Genomic DNA, 22,828 nt, shown 5'->3' with positions numbered 1-22,828 from the left:
ACCAGTCAAAAGTTATTCCTCCAAAACACATGGCTTTGAATTTAGAAAAGAGAAGCTTCATTCTAAGCTTAGCTCTGTGAGCCAAATTTCAGCTCATGGCCTGTTTTGTGGTTGCATTGGAACCACAAATGGCTGAGGAGGAGGCACAGCGTCAACGCCTGGGCTGTGAGAAGGGCTGTAAGCTGGGTAGCCCCTGGGAGAGTGAAGTATGTCACAGGTTGCACTTCTTATATTAAATATTCCAGCATTGTTTATTTAATCAAGGTAAAAATACACTTTGCATCATTACAAACTGAGCACAATTACAGTTTTTACACATCCGTATACGGTATGACGTGCGGACATTGTACATCCTACATGAAACATTTGGTTTGAAAACAATCTTCAAGTTCTCCATGTTGTTTCTTACCTTCCCTCCAGTTGTCTCTGAAGACACTTTATACTAACTGTGTAAGATTGATTTCCCCAGACACCTAAAGGGTGTGGAGGAGAGCAGGGATCAGCACGAGATTTACCATGCGCGGGCACGGGTGGCAAATCCAACTTCGGCTAATGACACTGAGCACAGCTGGAAAGGGTAAGCAGAGAGAGATCTCGGAAGGTGGCAGCGGGCCTATTCCCGTTTATCAGAAGCACACACGGAAGGTAACATCCACAATACACTAGTGAAGCCTAGACTTCAGACACAATCACTAATAATTAAAAAGAAAACACCATGCATCATGAATACTAATTTGCTATGTAATGTACATGTAACGATGACTCAAAGACCCCCCTCTAGTATCCTGAACCTGTTCTCATCATGGGGCTATCTGTACAGCCATCAAATGTCAGCAATGCAGATTAGTAAGTACTGACATCGCCATGTTGACACATGCAGGGGTAGGCGGCGGGGCGGGGGAAGCCACAGTGCTTCCTCCCACCTCCCCCCAAGTGTGAGAACTGGGGGAGGTAATAAGTGAAGTTTGGAAGAGAAACTGAAATGCAACCTGGAGGAGAGGCCTACGAGTAGGAAAAGCCACATTTTCTACTCGGAAGCTGGCCATTCTACCTCCCCAAAGACAGAAGGGTTCCTCAAAGGGTACATGGGAACTTGGCGTTATCTTCTATGAAATGCTGCATCGTTGGGTTCATCAAGGTACTCCTGTTCATTGATAAACACGAGCCAATGACTCTCTCGTTCTATATTCCTTCTAGGGTTTCCCAAAACTTGTACTCTCAGGTCCAGGCTGTGGCTTATTTGGAGCGTGGTGTGAGCACCTTGAGGATGAGCTGGCTCTGGAAAAGCATATGCCACTATCCTTGTCCCAGAGAACAATAGGAAGGAGGTAGGAGGGTTGCCTTTGGGGCTCTGGCTGGGGGAAGGAAGGAAAGGGAGGAGGTGAGGATCAGGGGAGAAGACAATAGTTGACATCAGTGAGGACAGCTTAGGTCACGGTAAACGTAAGGCAGGAGCAATCCACTGCTGCCGCCCCTTTTCTTTTTACAGAATTTTAGAAAAATTTGGGTTTTACATTTGCTCGTAGCCTGAGAAAATGGATCGTAGTAAAATGTTAGGTTCACATGGGAACGTTAAAAGTCTACAGAAAAAAAACACACAAACTTGTTAGTTTTGACCGACATGGCTGAACACTGAAAGAATGCCAAGAAACTTCCAAAGGATGCAGACACTGCACAGACATGGACCAGTCGGAACGCTTCCTGTCACTCCCCACCCCGCCCTGTGTCAAAGGGCGGAGCGGAGTGGGCGGCAGAGAGCGTGATCATTCAAGCAACGATTGCTCTTCCTTCTATGGCTTTTTGCAGAGATGCATACACTGACTTAGCTGATTAGTACGGACCCAGAAATACGCAGCTTTTGACTTGCAGTACACAGCAAAGGAGGCAGCATCAGACACAGGACACTCGCTACATCCCTTTTATTCACACGTCCCCCAAATAAAAATCACAAGAAGGTGCCTGTGGCGAAGAACATTATAAAGGTTATAAATCTTTATCTTAAGAGGCCCCTGAGAGTTTTTCCCCTTATGCTTACGTGGAAAAGGCAATGTTCTTTAAGTGCTTTGTGCAAATGTCCGTGCAGATCGATTCCGAAATCCTTTGGGGAGGAGTCCCTCGGCCAGAGAGCCACGTGTTCCTCCTGAGCTCCGGTCTCCCAAGGAGCCGATGCAGGGGGTCAAGACTTTCCAGTTCTAGGGCGGTAACGACACGTCGGCCCACGTGGCTCTTGATCCCTGGACCATGGTGAGGGTCAGCCCTGCGGACCTGTGACGGTGCTCTCAGACAGTCTCCCGCAGGCAGAAGCGTCATCTGGGCGACACGCTGGGGCTGGGGAAGGAGCCGGAATTGCGCGGCGACTGGAAGGGGATGGCGGGGGACGTGGGGGACCTGTCAGAGCCGCACAGGTCCCCGTTGTGCAGCTTCCAAAGCAGCTCCTCGTTCTCCATGGACAGGCGCTTGTTGACTTTCGACTCCTTCTCCAGCCACTCCTGCAGGGTGGCCTGCTCATTGGACAGTTGCCTTCAAGACAAAAAAGCCAGAAACCACATGGGTCTTTATTTTTATTGATTTCAGAGAGGAAGGAGGAGAGAAAGAAACATCAGTGATGAGAGTCATTGATCAGCTGCCTCCTGCACGCCCCCTACAGGGGATCAGCTTGCAACCCAGGCATGTGCCCTGACCAGGACTCGAACCATGACCACTGAGCCACACCCAGCCAGGCATGGATCTGAATGTCTAAAAAATGTACTTGAAAAAAAATGTTCTTGCCTTTTTGAATTTGAGAGTCCAGAAAAATGATCCCTTTGAAATAATAAAAGGCAGTCCTGCCTAGGGCTACTGGGCATGGGTATTGGCTGCCTAAGAAACCCAGGAAGTGGGAGCCAAAGAGAAAGCTGCTCTTTGGGGCCAATGTCACAGGAGGCTCCATGACGCTCCCACAGATCATCCGAATGTCACGTGATTGTCCTGTGTGGGGCGGTTCCCCATTGGGTCCTGTGATGCTCTTTCTCTGAAGGCATCTCAGCGCCACTAAGCCAGGGGCTCTGGGGGAGGCTGGCCTGCTTAGGTCTCAGCGCCCAGGCCATGAAGTGCCACCATCATGCTTCCCAGGGAGACACCAGCACCTGCTCTACCACCCTCTGCAATCCCGCTCCCAGGAGGCGCCCGGGCGGGTGTGAGGTCCACTGACACTAAACGGAGGAGGAGGAGATGGGAAAAATTGGACTGTTTTCTCTTTACCTTGAAATCGCAATGTGTTTGTCTATCCGAGCTTTTAACTCCTCGTTCTCCTGCTGACATCGCTTCAGTTTGTCGACCAGCGCTGTGTTGTTGTCCTCCTGGGGGCGAACAAGCATGCCAACGGTTAGACATCAAAAACAGGGAAACAGAGCTCTCGTTTCCTACGGCACGTTCCTGGCACCAGCACACGCTGGAGAGAGCCAACTGAGGCAAGTCTAATTGTACAGTGAAATGCCTATCCACAGACACATTAAAAAACAGAATCTGCAGCAGCAAAGCAGAGCATCTAGGTCAAGCATGTCAAACTCCCGGCTGGCGGGAGTTATAAATGAGGCACGCGGCCCACCGGCCCCGAGTTTGACATGCTTGATCTAGGGGGTTTTGTTGTTGTTGTTGTTTTTTTAATGCGTTGTCAGATTTCAAGAACCACTTGAACAACGAACACAAGGAGGTGACTGAGTTAGTCTGTGTCACGCCGTTTTAGAGGTTCCTCCCAACCCCTCCGAGAACTGGGGTCCTGACCTGGGCAACCATGGGCCCGTGCCTCTTGGGTTCAAGGTGGTAAAACAAAAGCAGCAGCCGGACATAGGCCTGCATTTATCAAGGGCACCAGCCCTTCTTATGGTCCGTCTTGCAAAAAATACGTTCCCACGTTTGATGAAAACTCTAAGGCCAGCAGCAGGTCACCGCTCTGGGTGGTGTTTGATTTGATGGGGCCTTAAACACGGTTTCCTCTTCAGCATCCATTTACCTCTCAGCGGCCCCACAAAGCAGCAATTTACAAAACGAGCGTCCAGTGAGAGAAACGCCAGCACAGAGAGCCTCCCCCCCCACCCGCCCCACCCCAGTTCAGGTGAAGGCACATTTGGCCTCCTTGCTGGCCTGCCCAGGCTACACTTTCAAGGAAGACACATTGATCGGCTGGGAGGTTAAAGGATAACATCCCAGAAGACATTTAACATGCTGGGGAGCTGATGACCTCCCAGAGCGCTTTCTAAAGGTAAGATTGTATTACTTGCTTAGGAGATGACATCCCGGCTCTATCACAGTTAATTCTAAGTCCCTGTCATTGTACCGTACGACTACTCTACTTTGTGGCTCTGAGTGTGGGATCCTATTGTTTGTAACATATCATATTATCCAGAAAATGCTCCAGACCAGTCAAAGGAAGTAATGTCCTACAAAACGAGACTAGAATGTCAGAAAAAGGGGGCCTCAGAACATCAGTTCTCTGTCCGAGAGCCACAAACGAAATTCCACTCACAGCATCCATAGTGCGTGCTATTTATCCCACTGGGTTCATTTTACTAAAGCACAGTTTTCAGCCCATTCGAATTCACAAGAAGCTCGACGAAGAACTTCGGTAGCCAGATTCAACTGCTCCCCTGTGACTAATTCCCATGTCTAGCTCTCTGGGGCACCCGAAACCTGCCCAGAGTAGGAGAAACATCAAAGTTCTGATTTGACATGATTTGAAAACTCCTCCCACGCAGGGCAAGATACACAGACCCCTGGAAGGGGAGCCGGTTCGGTAGGTGTGGGTTTCCCAAGGACCCCCTGCTGCTTGACCTGTTCCCTGGGTTGGGGGGAGGAAGGGGGAAGTGTTGCCGAAGGCAGCAATGGCCAGCCTGGAGCAAGCACAGAAAGGGAAACGGAACCTCTTTTGCCTGTGCTGTATTTCCAAACAGCTTCAGGAGCAGTGGCAACAGCCCCCGGTTCGAGGTCACAGCCGGGTTCCCGCCTCCCAGACACCAGGCCCTCGGGGGAGACGCCGACGGAAACGTACCAGCTTCTCCATCTTCATCAGCTTCACGTCCTGCTGGTGCAGCTTCTCGTTCTTGATCTCCAGCACGGCCTTCAGGCTCTCCAGCTCCTGCTCCAGGTACATGATCTGAGGGTTTTTCTGGGAAAGACACAGCAGGTCATGAAATGCAATCCCACATTCTTAATAAAAAAATAAATAAGCATCTCTGATTAGACAGGACTTAGACAAAGTGGCAGGAAGCTTCTGCCTCCTTACCGTGGTTTCAAAGAAAAAAGGTGAAAGCAGTGGTTAGGATAACGTTAACCTCACAGTCGCCGGTTATAAGGATGACATAAAACGTTTCATATCTGAAAACAAGCATTTCACGCACTTATCAGCAACTGAACGTGGAGAAGATATTGGCAGCACCAAGTGTTTTATCGGAAGCAGGAGCAAAACTATTGCTTAACAATAGAAAACAGAATTCTGACCAGAAACGGGGTGTCTCCAAGCCCACCACTGGTGTTTGGGGGGGGGGGGCAGGTTGGTAGTGGGCGGAAGGGCGGGGGAACAACAGTTCTCTCTCACCAAGGTCAGCACCTGCCCAGGAATGGAAAGACGTGCATACGTAGGGCTCTCTGGAAAACCACAGGGATGGTGGTACCGCACTATGCCTTTTGGGTTTTTAGTGTGATGGGACTGCGCTGGCCTGGCCGTCCTAGGGCAGGCGTGACTCCCTGTCATCTTATTTTGTGACACCCCAACACCGACTCGGCAGAGAGCACAGTACTACCCGAAGTCTATCAAATGAACGCCACGTAAGGGGAGACGCCTTCTTAGAGCCCAACTCCAGGGGAGATGCCCCGACTCCTTTACCTACAGACATTCAAGTTAACTGTCCAAAACGTATGACACAAATGGACAGTGGGAGACACCCCCCTCCACCCCCCGCCAGGGACTTCCTGAGCTCTGCTTCCAGCCTCAGGGCAGCAGGCTATGGACAGTGGCTCTCAAAACAGAAGCGGTAAACTTTTTTTTCTCCAAAAAAAGGAGTGAGGCAGGGGAGTGAGGGTACAAGCTACAAGAGCAAGTTGAGCTTACAAGAGAGAAAAGTTTTGTACTTTTCAAAAGGGAGGAGCAATCATACAATGAAACACTGTTCGGCCAAGAAGAGGCATGAGGTCCCTACACCTGCTGTAACAGGCACGGACGCCGAGAACGGACGCTCCGTGGAGGAAGCCAGACGCAGGAGGCCACAGGCACAATTCCGCTTAAATGAAGAGGCAAAGCCACACAGACAGCAAGTAGACTGGTGACCCCCTGGGGCTTTGGGGGGGGGGGTCTGACTGCTAATGAGTACTAGGTTTTTTAGGGCTGATACAAATGTTCTGGAATTAGATACTGGGGACCAACACACAACTCTGTGAATATACTAAAAACCACCGAATTGCACATTTTATAAGGTATATAAATTATATCTCAATATAGCAGTCGGTTAAAAAAAAAAGTGAAGACTTCAAACAAACGCCTGCCCCTAAACTGATACTTTTCTTGTCTTCCTGTAGGTATTAGCTTAGACCACTTGCAATATATAGGGTATCCCCCCCAAATGTATACAGCCTTTAACAGCTGGTAGCTGTTAAATGAAAATGAAATGTATTTTAATAAACACGACGTACACATTTGGGGAGGACACCCTGTCTACTGGGCTTCATCGGCATGCCAGTGTTTAAGGTTTTAAAAACACACCCCTAAACACAGAAGCCGTTCGGCACAGTTTAAACAGCACAGCTCAAGAGCTGAGAGGGCTCCAGACGCTGCTGTCTCTCTGCTGCTGAACATAACTCGACTTGAAAAGGCGGCTAAAGAGAAGAACTCAGTAGTGATGCAGGATCGCGCGACTTACTAAATTCGCTTTCTCTCTTGAGAGTCTTTTTTGTTCTTCAGATTTCAGCTTTTCATTTAAAGCCTCATTTTCACTCTTCAGGTCAGTGATTTGTTTCTAAAACACAAGTAATGAAATGTGGACATGAGTCGGCACGCCAACACCAGAAACACAGCAGAATGTGCACAGAAACATACCCAAACCCACACACCCCAAAGCTCAGGAACTACTACTATTATTATTATTATTTTTTGTATTGAGATGTACCCACCTCTAGGGATTCCTGCTTCTCAGAAAGCAAATCCTCAAGTGATTTCTTTTCTAATTCATGGCTCTTCTTGATTTCTGGAAAGAAGTGGTATATTTTAATGTCCTGTGAGGTCACTGTGTTCTGTAGTTGTTAAGCACATATTCTTAAGAGTTGGTGACAAAGCAGTATGGCTGCTGCCTCACATTTGTGCGATGCTTTCATATAAGTTAACCTGTTCTCGGATCAGCCCTGTGAGGCGAGAAAGGCACATAGTCCTGTTTATTACTGCGGTCACTGAGGCCCACAGGGGCCGGGAGCGCGTAGGGGACACAGAGCAGACTCTCGGGGACTGGCCTCGAACCCTGGCCTGCAGCCCCCGGCCCTGGAGCTCCTGTGTTCTCCATTTGCATGTCATGAACCAAACAGAAATCTAAACTTAAACCCATTTCTAGGAGGAAGGAAGGAAGGAAAACAATGTTTACTAAATGTCTTCCCCGGGCCGGTCACTTTTACATGTTACCATCTGGGACTTCACACAACTACTCTGTTTTCTAAATTTTTAAAATGTTTGTATTGACTTCAGAGAGAGGAAGGGGGGGGAGAGAGAGAAACATCGATGATGCGAGAGAATCGCTGATCGGCTGCCTCTTGCACGCCCCCTACTGGGAGTCGAGACTGCAACCCGAGCGTGTGCCCTGCCTGGGAATGGAACTGTGACCTCCAGGTTCAGGGGTCAATGCTCAGCCAGTGAGCCACACCGGCCGGCTGTACTTCCTGATGAAAAAGGCCTTCGCTGAAGGTCACACAGCCTGTCCTTACCACCCATCCGCACGCTGCTCTGTAGGATACACTGAGTTCAGTGTAACAACTTGGGCTACAGGGCCAACATGTTCTGAAAGAAACAGCTTCTTATTCTTTTCCTTCCACTTGAACCCTCCCAATCGTGGTGACATAATAAAGATTCTTCATTCAACAAGAGCCATCTCCCTTTTCACAGTGGTGTCGGTGTGTAGGTGTGCTGGTGAGCAAGAGTTCTCAGCATGGACCCCGTACCACAGCCAGGATATGAACTCACACCTCCATGTCCCAGAACTTAAGGTGGTCAAATACGACTTTCCTAAAAGGCCTTTACGTTCTTTAAAAGCCTGCCTACTTCCTAAAATGCTGTCATTTATAACAAACTATTATTTGCACCCTTAGGGGAAAGGACATGACTAACAATGAGCAATACAAAAAGAAGCCAAAACACCCCAAACTGCATTCTCTGGAGGAGGAAGTGATGAATCATGTCCGCTTTAAAACGTATCATGCCGTTCCATTAGATCTTATTCTATTTAAACTGAAAACAAGCATTCTTGCCTGAAAGGGAGGTTTCATAGGCCTTCTTCAGTAATTCCACTTCGTCTGAGTGGCTAGCTTCAATTTCCAGCTTCGAGGTTTCATGGGCAGCACTTAAGTTGTCAAACTTTAAGAAAAAAACACAACAAAACAACAGTTTACCAGTAGAATCAGAAGTCCTAAGTTGAACAGTAAGTAGTAACAGTAGGAATCTTGACACAGAAACTTGACCTCAAGTTGAAGGCCTACCTAACGCATGTCAAGACCAACCCCATTTGAATTTGCCACTCCCAGGCCTTCACTCCATCCCACTCAGGATCAGACACACAGCTCGCCAGGGCGCACTGACGGACATGGCGAATCCATCACAAGGAATGAGGGGGTGTGTCCCGGTGACAGGACACAGTGGCTCCACCCCTGCCATGGTGGCCTCTATATCCTCAGTCCCTAGCACATGGCGTATAGTAGGTACTCTCAATATTTGCTAAATGTTAAACATTTAAAAAGGGAACAAGGAAATTAAAGAGCAGCTTTTAATATACTAATAGGTGAAAATTATGGGTTATTAAACAAGGGCCATTTTATAAAAAATAAAGAAATTCAACCCAAAATTTAGCAGCACAACAACAGAATGGTCACAAAGGGATTATTTCTAGGTAATAAGATAAAGGGTTGTTTTTAATTTTATCCTTTTCCTTCCCTTTTGCTCAACACATGTACATTGCTTTCATCATAAGAAAAATATTAATTTAAAAACCCTTTTTGCCCTAGCTGGTTTGGCTCAGTGGATAGAGCGTCAGTCTGTGGACCGAAGGGTCCCAGGTTCAATTCCTGTTAAGGGCACATGCCTGGGTCACGGGCTCAATCCCCAGTAGGGGGCGTGCAGGAGGCAGCCAATCAATGATTCTCTCTCATCATTGATGTTTCTCTCTCTCTCTCCCTCTCCCTTCCTCTCTGAAATCAATAAAAATATATTTTAAAAAACCCCACCCTTTTCACATTTTTAAATAAATAAAAAGGATGTTCAACAAAGAGAAGTTCATAAAGGAAGTAGATCATCAAACAAACAAAATTCAAGTAAAGAGCCAAGGACACCCTGGTCCCTAACGCCCAGACCTGCTCCTGCAGCTGAGTTTTGTACTTCTCTGCTTCTTCGATGTAAATGTTCTGGAGCTTCTCACACTCCTCGGTGTAGAACTCTTTGAGCCGATTCTCTAGCTCGGTGAGATCCGTCTGGTGCTGCTGGTTCAGCTTCTGGACAAATCCTTCATAAGCTGCTTGCAACTCATTCCTGGCTTTTTCTAATTTCTCACAGGTGGTCGAAGCAGTGACTGGAGATGAAAAAAGAGAAAGATGACATTTGACTTATTCAGTGTCCTAAATTCATAACATTCACACACAGCTGGGATATCTCAGTTCTTCGGTGACCAGATTTCAAACCTAATAGTACAGAATTAAACAGTGAAGAAGAGCCAGGTTCCCAGTGAAGATCACCCTTTTCCGTGGTGACCAATCAGTGCAGGGCCCATAAGGAGAGGAGGCTCTGATTGGCCAGGTGTCTCTGAGGGCAGCCAAGTAGGGAGAAGCTAAGACACAGAAGGGGCAGGGAAGACCAGAGAGAAGAACAAATGGATTTAGCTTGTACTTCATTTGAACTGATTTCAATTTATTTAAAAAATACAGCAATAAACAACAAAATATTAGACTATATTGAAAACAAATCACCAGAGCATACAAACTTTAGGAAAAAAAAACACATTTTAAAAGCTATATAACGTAATATGACAATAATAATAATATACTGAAAGGTTAATTGTTTTAAAAAGGCAAAGTAATTTGATAAACATAACTTAAAATCAGAACATCCTACTCTTCACCAGAATTACCAACAGAATTACCAACAGTACATTGCAGAACTCACGCACAAATACATACTCCCACTCACTATATAAGCCTGGAAGATCTCATTTCTCAGAAAGTTTGACTTTGGACTTTTCCAGCCTTCCTTCACTGATGGTAAATACAGATAAGTGGGATAACAGAAAATGGGGACTGGTGAATGTGTTAAATTAATCCTTAAACCCTCTTTTTGTAAGATATGGAGTTATGGAAGGAAAATGATGGTTTTAGGGTAGAGAAAATGATAGTTTAGCCCATCCAAATGCTCATATCAGAACTAGAAAGCAGAAGAGCTTCTAGGCGGAAGCTCGCCACTGCCAGTGGGGGAGGACAGATAGATAGACAGATAGACAGACAGACAGACAGACAGACAGATGGGAGGGGAGAGGGGGGGAGAAGCTGGGCCAGATGGGGAGCGGGTGATTTGCTGCTCTAGTACACAGCCCAGTGCACAGGCGCAGCCCCAGATGGTGACGTCAGCCCACAGCTGTGCGCGGACCTTTGCCCTGTTTACCCGCCGCTGCTGTGCTGTGTGGAGAACAGCTGGGCTGAGTGATCACTCACACAAAGGGCTTTATTTCTAATTCACTGGCCTGGGCTCCTGGGGAAACATTTATTCGGCATAAAGGCTCGAGAAAGACCTTTTTAAAGGACACATGCACTGGAAGTTCTCAGGGCACTCCCAGCGTCCCTGTCACCCCAGATGGTAGGCATGGCCTTGTCCTCGCACTTCCTACAGTTAAGGAGATATTGCTCATGTCCCCCCGCTTGCCGACTCCCATTCTCAGTCCTGCCCCTTCCTGGCTTCTTCTCCAGTCCCACTCGCTTTCAGCCAACTAGTCAGACACCCAGCAAAGCCCCCATCAAACACGCAATGTTTCAGAATTTAGACTAAGAAGCCAGGAGTCTTCCCACACTGTTAGGCGATACTTATCTAGAAGTTATTGGATAAATACAAAATCCACACAGTAACAAAGTAGTCCTTTGTCCTCATTTTTAAAACATCATTCCATGAGGTGATTTTTAAAAGTAAGTCTGATTAAGGGCCCCGAAAGCCCACTGCCTGCAGAAGAGCAGAAGGATGACGACTTTCGTGCACAGACTGGAAAAGCCATCGCCAGCAATCTGCCTTGAAACGAGGAATACAGTTTTCAATAAGAAAAACAGACGCCCCCTCATTTACAAGATTAGCCCTAAAACATGAGCAGTGTTGCCGATTAGAAGTCAACATTTCACCCTGGGAGAAACCGGGCCTGGGAATTCGGGGCCAACGACAAAAAACAGGAAAAAAGTAGGGACACTCCCTGACAGTTTAAAACATCGATAACCGAGCAAGGAGCAGATATTTCAGAAGAAGTGGTGAAATGCTTCATACTTATCTTTTTCCACTAACTCTTTGGGTGTCATCTAGAAAATGCCCAATGTCAGAGTCAAATATAATCTCTGGGAAATAGAATTGGACGTATCCCAGGTCCTTTAGCAGTCATCCCCAAGGAGAGGAAATGGAGCCATACTTAGTCCTGGCGGCTTTCCTAAGAGGGGGAGGTCGGATTTCTATTATTTCCATTTTGAAGAGACTAATTTCCCTTTGGTAACTGATAAATGTGCTACGTGTAGAGAAAACCATTAGACAACCATGGTCCTAAATTTTAATATTCTTTTGAAATAATACTGAAATTTCTTAATTTTTATGTCTCCGTAGCATGCTTCATCATGAGATAACCACAAATATTTTAATTCTCAAGAATGCAAATACATGTCTTAATAGAAAAGAGGTAGAATTCTTAGGTTCACATCTCAGCCACACCATTTACCTGCTATGTGATTTGAGAAACTTACTTACGCTTTCTAAGTCTGCATTTCCTCATTTTAAATGGAGATAAAATGTTAGTGCCTTCCCTGCAGAATTAAATAAGATAATACATGTGAAGCACCAGGCCTAGTGCCTAACCAGAGTATGTATGTAATAGATGTTATTAACTAGAGGCCCAGCGCACGAAATCGTATGTATGTAACAGATGTTCTTATTAATAGCCTTGCTAAAGGTCACCAATTCACATGTGTTTGGAGAGCCCTCAAAGACATGCGTGGATTTCCATGGCAGCATCTGACAGTTAAAAAGAAGCACTGCTTGTCTAGCATTCAAAGAAGATAAATACACTCACACACACATCCATCAAATCTTCCCTTTCTGCCACTCTTTTTCTTGGCATTCTATGCAATATGATGTTCCCAACTTTTAGGTGATTTTTTTTTTTATCTACATTGGACATAAAATATAAAAGGAAAAAGAAAATTGGGGAGGCCACAGGGAAGAGCCTGCAAATGTTTGTGATGCCATATAAGAGATTGTGAAAGAAAAGACCAACTAGAAAATAAGATGACTTCACTCCCCAACTGTATGCACGTGCTTTTTCTAGATGCTTCCAGCAGGCCTGCTGTGGATACCAGTGCTTCTCTGAGCAGAGATCCCCTTCTCTGCACCATCTCCGAGGGAAATGAGATGCCGGTCTCCAGCTCTGCTTGCCCGCTTTGGGACTCTTTCTCAATCTCTCTCTGGCCACCTAGGATATCAGGCACCTGCTTTTAGTTCTGGCCACCTCTGCTGTTTTCTTCAATAGTATACACTTCTTCAGATAAACATAGTTTGGTGTTTTTTTTTAACTTTTAATTGTAGAATAATTTCAGATTTGTACAAAAAGGTACAAAGAGAGTAGAGAGAGTTCCTAGCATCCCCAAGTGTTAACATCTTGCATAACAGTTATCTTACTTCCCCTGTCCCCCTGCCCTAGAAGTACGAATGGGGACTCAACCTACTACCATAGGAGCGTGACTATTTCATATTATTATTCTATGAAGGGAAATCCAGTCATGACATACTTCCAGGGCAAGTGATTATGTTGGTTCCTCTCTTAAAAGGAAGTTTAATCTGTTTAAAATTGGAGATAGTAATATAAATGAACAAGGTAACCAAGAAGCCATTTTTTAAAAGTAAATTGTTATTTTGTGGAGAGACAGTAGCCTACAGAAGAACAACAAAAGGGTAGGGACCCAGACTATCCTACAACAGTCATTCCCAACTTTCTTCATATCAATTTCCTGATACACAAGGTAGGCATAAATATCACCTGCTCAGAGCTTATAGTTTGGTGAAGATAAAGTGAAATAGACGACATTGTATTTTATAGAGTGAGCCTTCACAAACTGTCTGTGGAACAATCATTTACTCCTAAGAGCCCCACATTGCACTTTCCAAGAGGTACCACTTTTTTATGTGACCTAGAAATTTGCAGGCCTGTGGTAGAGAAAGGTTTTTTTACTAAATTTCAAAACTAGTTACAAATGGCTTCCTGATTGCCTTAGGGAATTATATGAATTGACACAAAGTGATTTCAAAGCCTTCCATTAATCATAACTTATCAGAAATGTACTTTCACAAAAAGCCTGCACTACCAAATTAATTCTCCCATAAATAATACAGCCTAACCTTCTTCAACTCAGCTCATACTTTACAAAGTACCCTCACATTTATTACTACAAGTACTATCATAACTAACAGAGCTAAAAGAAAAAAATAAACAGTGATAGGATAATAGCTGGGGACTTTAATACCCCATTCTCAGCAATGGAAGGTCATTGAGACAGAGAATCAACAAGGAGACAGCAGATTTGAACAGCACTACAGACCAAATGGACCAAATGGACCTAACGGACATAGACAGGACACGCTATCCAACAGCAGCAGAACACACATTCCTGAGGACACACGGAAGACTTTCTAGGCTAGACCATATGTCAGGTCAAAAAACTATTCATGGCAAATTCAAGAAGAATGAAATCAGACCAAGTATCTTTTCTGACCACATGGCATGAAACTAGAAATGAACAACAAGAGGGAAACTGGAAAACTCATGAACACATGGAAATTAACACTCTCCTGAACAACCAATGGGTCAAAAGAGAAATTAAAGGGGAAGTGAGAAAGTTTCTTGAGACCCATGAAAATGGAAATACAACAGGCCAGAACTTATGGGATGCAGCAAAACATTTCTAAGAGGGAAGTTCACAGCAATACAGACGCAAATAAAAACTCCACTTCTATGCCTTAAGGAACTAGAAAAAGAACAAACTGAGCCCAAAGTTAGAGAAGAAAGGATATATGTTGAGTTAATACAATCGGTATTATATAAAATCTTATTTCACTGGAGATGGAACTGAAGAGTCTGGATGGGGTCTACAGCTCAATCCGCTCAGCCTTTTCCAATGCAGGTTCTACCCCACAGAGCTGGAACCTTATCTGAGTGGCTCCTTGCCCAGCCTGAGATGAGGAAGAGAAAAGTGAGTTCCTACATACAATGGACACCTCAGGGTATTAGGGCTTAATTCTCTGCAGTGGTTCTCAACCTTCCTAATGCCGCGACCCTTTAATACAGTTCCTCATGTTGTGGTGACCCCCAACCATAAAATTATTTTCGTTGCTACTTCATAACTGTAATGTTGCTACTGTTATGAATCGTAATGTAAATATCTGATATGCAGGATGGTCTTAGGTGACCCCTGTGAAAGGGTTGTTCAACCGCCAAAGGGGTCGCGACCCACAGGCTGAGAACCGCTGCTCTGGCGAGAGCTAGAAAGATGACTAGATAAGGCAGGTAGAAATGATCTTTTCTTTCCCCACACTGACTAGTCCTGGCAAATTCTTCCTCTACCTGAGATGATGATCTGGCCCAATCAGCCCATCTTAGAACACAGGTGCCGGCTGGGCATCCTCGGAGCCTCAGGTTCTCTTCCAATAAAAGGCTCTGCTGCTTTTCAGCTTACTCACCGGCCAGCAAAACAGATGCTCTCCTAACCACACCAACACACATTCCATGGACCAATGAAAACCTTTAGGATGAAAGTGCACTGGAGGCAAAAGTCTGACTCAATAACTGACACAACGCTCTCAGCCTCAGGCCTGAGAAAAATTAGTCCAAACTTCAAGCAAATCACATTTCCACCAAAAGACTAAATGCAACGTTAATAAAAAGGTGATTTTGAGCCAGGTACTATTCGGCCTTTCCTTCTCCCTGATGATTCATTTTTAGGGTTCAAGGTTCAAAAGGGCAGGTAAATGTTGCTGAAATGCATAAACTTTGGAAAGCCCTGTACAAGAACGGACTCAGTTCAGTTAAAGCCATTTGGTATTGTTTACTCTCTTAGGTGCTTCCTTGAGTCGTATGCACTTTTCGTCATAAAAGAAACAACGTTCTGGACAGCGGGCGTGGTGCCAGGTATAGTCCAGGGAGCATCCGCGTCAGGGTCACCTGCATGAGCATTAAAAGCAGATGCCTGACTCCACCAAACCTCCTGACGTCAGGACCAGGACCCTGCATCTTCACCAGGTCTATTTTTAGCACGCAATGAAGTTTGAGAACCACTGTTCAGAGAGATGACATGAAATTAGGAAAAAAACTGAACATGTCAAAACTGGACAAGGACAAGTTAGGACAAGGAAAGAAGACTCAATGGACTTTCAAAACAGATCCCCTTGGTAACATGCAAGGCGAGAGAATGCGGCCTCTTACCTATACACACAACCAGCCCAAGTCTACGTTTAGGATAGAGACACACAGATAGGAAAAGAATGAGCTTACTGGGAAGGTTTGGGGAGGGGACAGGAGTGGGGTGGAGGGTGTCAATGGGGGGTGGGGGGGGAGAAGGGGAAGTAGGGAAGACATCTGTAATACTTGCAACAATAAAGATACGTTTTTAAAAAAGAATGCGCTACGTTTGAGGTGGTATCAACTCCATCTTCAATCATTTCAGTGGGATAAAGATTTATTTTTATGTACAACTGATTTTCATTATATTAGTAGATATTTCATCAGAGCCCATTTCAAAAAGCACTTCTGGAGTCCTGTAACCAAAGAGTGACTTAACTGTGACGAGTTTTAAAGCTACTTTAAGGACACAGCCTTGTTAGACCACAACTGAGCAGAGGACGAAAAGCCACATCCCCAAGGTGTGAAGTAGCCACGTTCAGACACCCGCTAGGCGGGCATTAGATAAACTGTTTGCCACTTTGGGCAAAGCCACGTTAGCTTTTCCTAGTGGGTAATAACGAGGCATATTTTAATCTAACAAGACTTCTTGAACTCTTCACTCAGATAAAAGGATCCCAAAGGTCGTTATCAGTGCAAGCTAATGTGAATCTAAAATGATTTCCCAACGTTTAAAATACTGTCACATGCGTTCCCGGCTGCGATGAACAGGAGTTTGGCAGTCGGTCCTTCTGGGGTCTTACCCAGTGCTTTGCTCTCTAATTTACGGACCTTAGGAAAGTTACTTAAATTTTAAGCCGCAATTTCATTTCTTTTTTAAAAATAAATAAATAAAAAATAAATAAAATGCAGCCTTGGCTGGTTTGGATCAGTGGATAGAACGTCAGCCTGAGGACTGAAGGGTCCCGGGTTTGATTCCGGTCTAAGGCACATGCTGGGGTTGCGGGCTCAATCCCCAGTAGGGGGCATGCAGGAGGCAGCCAATTGGTGATTCTTTCTCATCATTAATGTTTCTATCTCTCGCCCCCCATTGCCCTTCCTCTCTAAAATCAATAAAAATATATATATATATATATATATATATTTTAAAAATGCAAACCAGTAGACTTAGAGCTGATGTTAGGAAAGAGTAGGCACTCAATAAATGTTAATGCCTCACTCACCTCATCATTTTTACATAAAGAGGGCAAAATTAACTAGCATCCTATATCATTATTAATGTAATTCCAAGAATTTTTAGTGGATTAGGGGTTAAAATTTTATTTGTATCATTAAATACAATCAGGACAAATGCATAAAAAGATACAAGTGAGCTATTATTTCTTATGGCAGAAATAATTTTGAAATACATAAGTCCATTTTTGCATTCATTTAGATGGAAAATGTGTTTCCAATGGTTAACATTAATAAAAAAAAAATAGGAACCCCCAAATATCATAATTATGGCTCTCTGTGACACCACCATGACTCTACTAGGAGTAAGAATGACAAATCAATCCCCCATCACAGGCCGTATGTTTGCTGTGGATATAGCCCATCAAAATGAACTGTAACCTATTTCAGGGGTTGACACTTTCAAAATGATCTGATTACCTGGGACTGTCTGACATAAAGTAAAATGTTTCTAAGAAAATAACAGCTCACCTGACTTTATGATTCATTCCTAAAAACAGACACATTATTTTCAAACAGTGCATAGGAAAACATTTGTGCACAAAAGCCAACGAGCACTAGCATATTATAAGGGTGAAACCAGCTCTCCCTAGCTCCAGTCCTTCTTGAGTAAAATCATCCCTTCACTAGAGTATCAGCTATAGAGCCACAAAGAGGAAGGCATCCTGACCTTGCCCTTGAACAGCTCACGGTTCTCGACTGTGAGAGGAGGCCTATAAATACATATATAAGAGCAACTTGAAGGGTATAGTAGAAGGCACAATTAATCAACTTGCTTGAAAGATCTGGGTGAAACTCAATTGAAGACGAGATATTTTAGGTAGGATTTGAAAAATGAGGAGGCATTTGAGAGGCAAAAAATAGCAAGTTAGTGAAAAGGGGAGAGAGCATTTCAGACAGCGCGGGGATAACCTGTGCCAAAGACGTGCAGAATAGGTTTGAATAAACCTGTGGCGGGGGCCTGGCAGGGGAAAGACAATGGGAACAAAGGGAAATGAGCGTGCAGATATCATCAAGTTGGACTGAAGGTTACAGTCCAATCTTATGTGGTGGCTTTGATTACGTCTGGATTTTTTCCCAAAGCCAAAAAATGGAGTCATTTCTGTCAAAAACAGTAGAGGACACATGTGAGATTTACTGTAAGGATAGTCCCAGTAGCGTGTGGAGAGGAGAGAAGCAAGCCCGGAGACAAGGTGACCTGTTAGGTGAGCAGTGTAATATATTGCAGGTCAGAAATGATGGTGCTTAAGTTAGAGCAGCAGCGGCCAGAATGCCAAGCGACGCTGAGAACACAGCCTGGTAGCAGGTGGAGGACGCAGGACAAGGAGCCTGACCTCAGCCTTTGGCATGGCTGGTGAGTGAACAGTAATGCCACTGTGGAGGATGATGCATAGACCTTGAGGTTTGAATGAGAAGACACTGCAGAGAGTGTTCAGGGTGCAAGGGGCAGGGAAGTCTGGGAGGTGTGAGGACACAGGACTGGCTCTCCTGGAGGCAGATCTTCACCAGGGAAAACACACCTGCTGCTCAGGACAAGAGGACTAGGAAAATAAATGTGTAGTCATCACCCTCCAGGTTGCAGTGGAAGCCATGGGGTGGATGGGGACACAGCTGACAATGAGATCCTCTCTCCACTACAACACTGTGTGTGCTACACCCACTGAACAGACTTGCCCATCGTCATTAAGCATGGCCTCAGTGAAGACAGGAGGTGATATGGAAAAGTGCTTGCTAGAAGATGAAAAGATCAGTGTTTGCAAAATAACATGGACGGACCACAGAAACGTCATGCTGTGTGGAAGAAGCCAGACACAAAAAGAACAAACTATGTTTCCACTTATATGAAATTCTACAATAGACAAAGTTACTAGTAACCTATGGTGATAAAAATCAGGTCCCTGTTTGTTTCTTTTGGAAGAGGGGGCTACTGAAAGCAGCCCTGGGGAGTGGGGCAGGCGTTTCTGGGATGTGAGAAATATTCTGTGCCTTGATAAAGGGGGAGGTTCTATGAGGGTATGTGTTTGTCAAAACTGATGAAACAATAAGCATTCCATTGTGTGTAAATTATACCTAATACAAGATCAGAGTACAAACTTGTATCTATTCATATAAATAAAGAAGAATATACGCCGAGAAACCAAGATGGTGGCATAGGTAAACACCTGAAATTGCTGCCTCGCATAACCACTTCAAAACTACAACTAAAAGACAAAATGGACATCATCCAGAACCACAGGAAGGCTGGCTGAGTGGAAATTCTACAACTAGAAGCAAAAAGAAAAGCACACTGAGACTCAGAGGAGCTGCGGAAGTAAAGTGCAGAGGTACGGAGGTGCACGGGGAAAGGCTGGCAACTGAGGACGCAGTTGTCTTTTTCAATCGGGAGGGAGTCACAAGCTCTGGACGGCCCTGAACTCCAGTTCCGGGTGAGTCTCTGGGGACACAGACTCATACGGGGAGAAACTGGACTGTCTGGCATTGGTCGGAACTCGAGGCGGCTTTCTCTCAGAGGTGCTTGCAGCGATTACCAGGACACTGAGACCTGGGGCCTCTTAGGGTAGGACTGAGGATCAGCCATAGCTGTTTGCTCCACCCTGTTGATTCCCTGAGACCCCACCCCACCCAAGCTGTGCGCAGAGGCTTTGGCATATGAATGGCCTGGCCCTTTGCAATCTAAAATTACCTAACTGCAGCTGGGTCAGAGAGACCCAAAACATCCAAAATAAGGCCCAAGGCCCCACAGCAGCTTGCACTGCTTCACAGCTGGGCCTCATCTAGGCACCTCCAAACCCCCAAAAAAGAAAAGAAATCTGCAGATCTCTCCTTAGCTCCTGCTGGGTAGTCTCAGGCAGAGGCTAAATTAGCACCTCCTTAGAGATCCAAGAGCCAGTGTACCCAGTGGTCAGAGTGGGACCATCCAGATTACAACTTCTCAGATCCATAAGGGACACACTCAGGGGGCAGACTCAGTGAGCACCAAAGCCCCACTGAAGCAATTCTTGTCCCATAAGGGTGTCTCCAGCACAGAAGTTCTCTCATCATAGACACAGCTGATTCTCACAGCCAATTGACCTGGAAGTCAATTCCTCCCAGAGATACCAACAACAATCAAGGCTTAACTACAACAAGACTGTTCACAAAGCCCACAAGGGGGTGCACCAAGAGTGTCCACCTCAGGTAACTGGGGAGGCTGGGCCACTGGGCCCTATAGGATACCTAGCACAGAAAGCCACTCTATCAACACAGGGAAGCAGGCAAAATGTGGAGACAAAGAAAGAGGTCACAAATGACAGAAATGGAGGAAAGCAAACTACTGGATATATAGTTCAAAACCATGGTTATAAGGTTTTTCAAGAATCTTCTAGAAACCGCCGATAAATTTAGTGAGACCCCTGATAAATCTAGTGAGACCCTCGAGGTTGTGATAAAGGACCAACTAGAAATTAAGCATACACTGACTGAAATAAAGAATATTATACAGAGATCCAACAGCAGACTAGAGGATCGCAAGAATCAAGTCAAAGATTTGAAATGCGAAGAAGCAAAAAACACCCAACTGGAAAAGCAAAAAGAAAAAAGAATCCAAAAATATGAAGATAGTGTAAGGAGCCTCTGGGAGAACTTCAAGTGTACCAACATCCGAATTATGGGGGTGCCAGAAGAAAAGAGAGAGCAAGATATTGAAAAGCTATTTGAAGAAGTAATGACAGAAAACTTCCCCTACCTGATGAAAGAAATAGACTTACAGGTCCAGGAAGCGCAGAGAACCCCAAACAAAAGGAATCCAAAGAGGACCACACCAAGACACATCATAATTAAAATGCCAAGAGCAAAGGACAAAGAGAGAATCTTAAAAGCAGCAAGAGAAAAACGGTCAGTTACCTACAAGGGAGTACCCATATGATTGTCAGCTGATTTCTCAACAGAAACTATGCAGGCCAGAAGGGAGTGGCAAGAAATATTCAAAGTGATGAACAGCAAGAACCTACAACCAAGATTACTTTACCCAGCAAAGCTATCATTCAGAATTGAAGGTCAGATGAAGAGCTTCACAGTAAGAAAAAGCTAAAGGAGTTCATCACCACCAAACCAGCATTATATGAAATGCTGAAAGGTATTCTTTAAGAAGAGGAAGAAGAAGAAAAAGGTAAAGATAAAAATTATGAACAACAAATACACATCTATCAACAAGTGAATCTAAAAATCAAGTGAATAAAAAAATCTGATGAACAGAATAAACTGGTGAATATTAATAGAATCAGGGGTATAGAAAGGGAGTAGACTGACAATTCTTGAGGGGAAAGCGGTGTGGGGGGTGCGGGAAGAGACTGGACAAAAATTGTACACCTATGGATGACGACAGTGGGGGTGGTGGTGGTAAGGGTAGAGGGTGGGGTGGGAACCGGGTGGAAGGGAGCTAGGGGGGGAGGGGGGAGGAACAACTGTAATAATCTGAACAATAAAGATTTAATTAAAAAAAGAAGAATATACGAAAATAAAAGTATGCCAGGATAGTGGAGCTATGGCGATTTTCCTCTCACTTCAAGATTTTAATTTTCATACATTGTTTTTAAATAAAAAGGAACTCTAAAGCCTCAAACGCCCATAAATATTGATTAGGCACCCATAAAAACGAAAAGCAGATTATATATTTTTCCAGAGGGAACAGGAAAGAGTCTCTGCAATTAAGGAGTTACCATCTGAAGACAATGGGAAGATACAAGACATAGTAAACGCATGCGTGGAAGGATCGAGGGCTCACTGGAGCGAAGGAAGCCTCATGGTTGTGTTCTAAGGTGGTCGAGAGGGGGGTTTGGAAGGAGCAAAGGGAAAGCTATTCCTGGATGAGGATTCGGCACAGACAGCAGCAGTGTGCAGGCTGCAGGGTTGAGCAAGCTGGGTTAGCCGGGCAGCCCAGGCCACTTGTCAGGGTGGCGAGTGAGAGGACAATGGGAACGTCAGTCAACAGAGCGGACGAGGTAGGCTCCGAAGGGCAGTAGCGCAGACTCCATTTGGGCTGCAGCGCTCCTGAGTTTATGAGCTGTTCCCTGTTCTTTGCAGTGCTTGGCGTGTGGGAACCTTACCTCAGTTTTTGCAGAGAAGGTAAACAAAAATTACCCAGTGAGAGAGACACACCAATGGCCCGTCCTTTATTTTGGAGGGAAAAGGTGAATGCTTAGATGATGGCGACAGGGGCGGCTCTCTCTTCTTGAGTTCCCATGATGGACCTGGCACTATGCCAGTTACTGCATGCTGGGGTCCCTGGACCCGCTGGGGTTGGACCCCAGCAACTGCATATATGTCACCATTTCACTCAAGCTCCCCAAAAAGCCAGCAAAGTACACATTTGCTTCACATCACCAGTGAGGAAACTGCATTCAAAAAAACTAACAAATGAATGGACAAAAACCACACCCCAAGCACGTCTACTGTATCAGACAGGGATCGATCACGTCCCACTCACCCCCCACCACCACCACCACCTTTTTTTTAAAATATATTTTTATTGGTTTTTTTTTTTTTTTTACAGAGAGGAAGGGAGAGGGATAGAGAGTTAGAAACATCGATCAGCTGCCTCCTGCACACCCCCCACTGGGATGTGCCCACAACCAAGGTACATGCTCCTAGCTAGAATCGAACCGGGGACCCTCGAGTCCGCAGGCCAATGCTCTATCCACTGAGCCAAACTGGTTAGGGCCCACTTCCCTTTGAGTGTGAAAGACAAACAGCTTGTCCTGGGGGGTCTCTATTAATAC

General features: G+C 45.2%; 1 protein-coding gene across 3 annotated transcripts in view; it reads right to left on the bottom strand.

The window, feature by feature from the left end:
* Nucleotides 1–229: 229 nt before the first annotated feature.
* The window catches only part of MTUS1 (microtubule associated scaffold protein 1), a gene marked incomplete at its 5' end in the record, with an annotated part of 94,404 nt that continues 71,805 nt past the window's right edge, over nt 230–22,828 (bottom strand). For 2 of the 3 annotated variants that reach the window (XM_081084728.1, XM_081084729.1), the window contains 7 exons: nt 230–2,520; nt 3,241–3,338; nt 5,027–5,143; nt 6,891–6,986; nt 7,141–7,214; nt 8,479–8,584; nt 9,574–9,788. In XM_081084728.1, coding sequence (XP_080940854.1) covers nt 2,307–2,520; nt 3,241–3,338; nt 5,027–5,143; nt 6,891–6,986; nt 7,141–7,214; nt 8,479–8,584; nt 9,574–9,788 — 920 coding nt within the window. In that variant the 3' untranslated portion in view covers nt 230–2,306. The remainder of the gene's footprint in view (nt 2,521–3,240; nt 3,339–5,026; nt 5,144–6,890; nt 6,987–7,140; nt 7,215–8,478; nt 8,585–9,573; nt 9,789–22,828) is intronic. The other variant, XM_081084730.1, reaches the window with a different exon arrangement.

This window comes from Myotis nattereri (assembly GCF_964212035.1).
Source record: "Myotis nattereri genome assembly, chromosome: 2".
Lineage (NCBI taxonomy): Eukaryota > Metazoa > Chordata > Mammalia > Chiroptera > Vespertilionidae > Myotis > Myotis nattereri.
The sequence above is the reverse complement of the archived record's forward strand: the minus strand, read 5'-3'. Positions and strand labels throughout refer to the sequence as shown.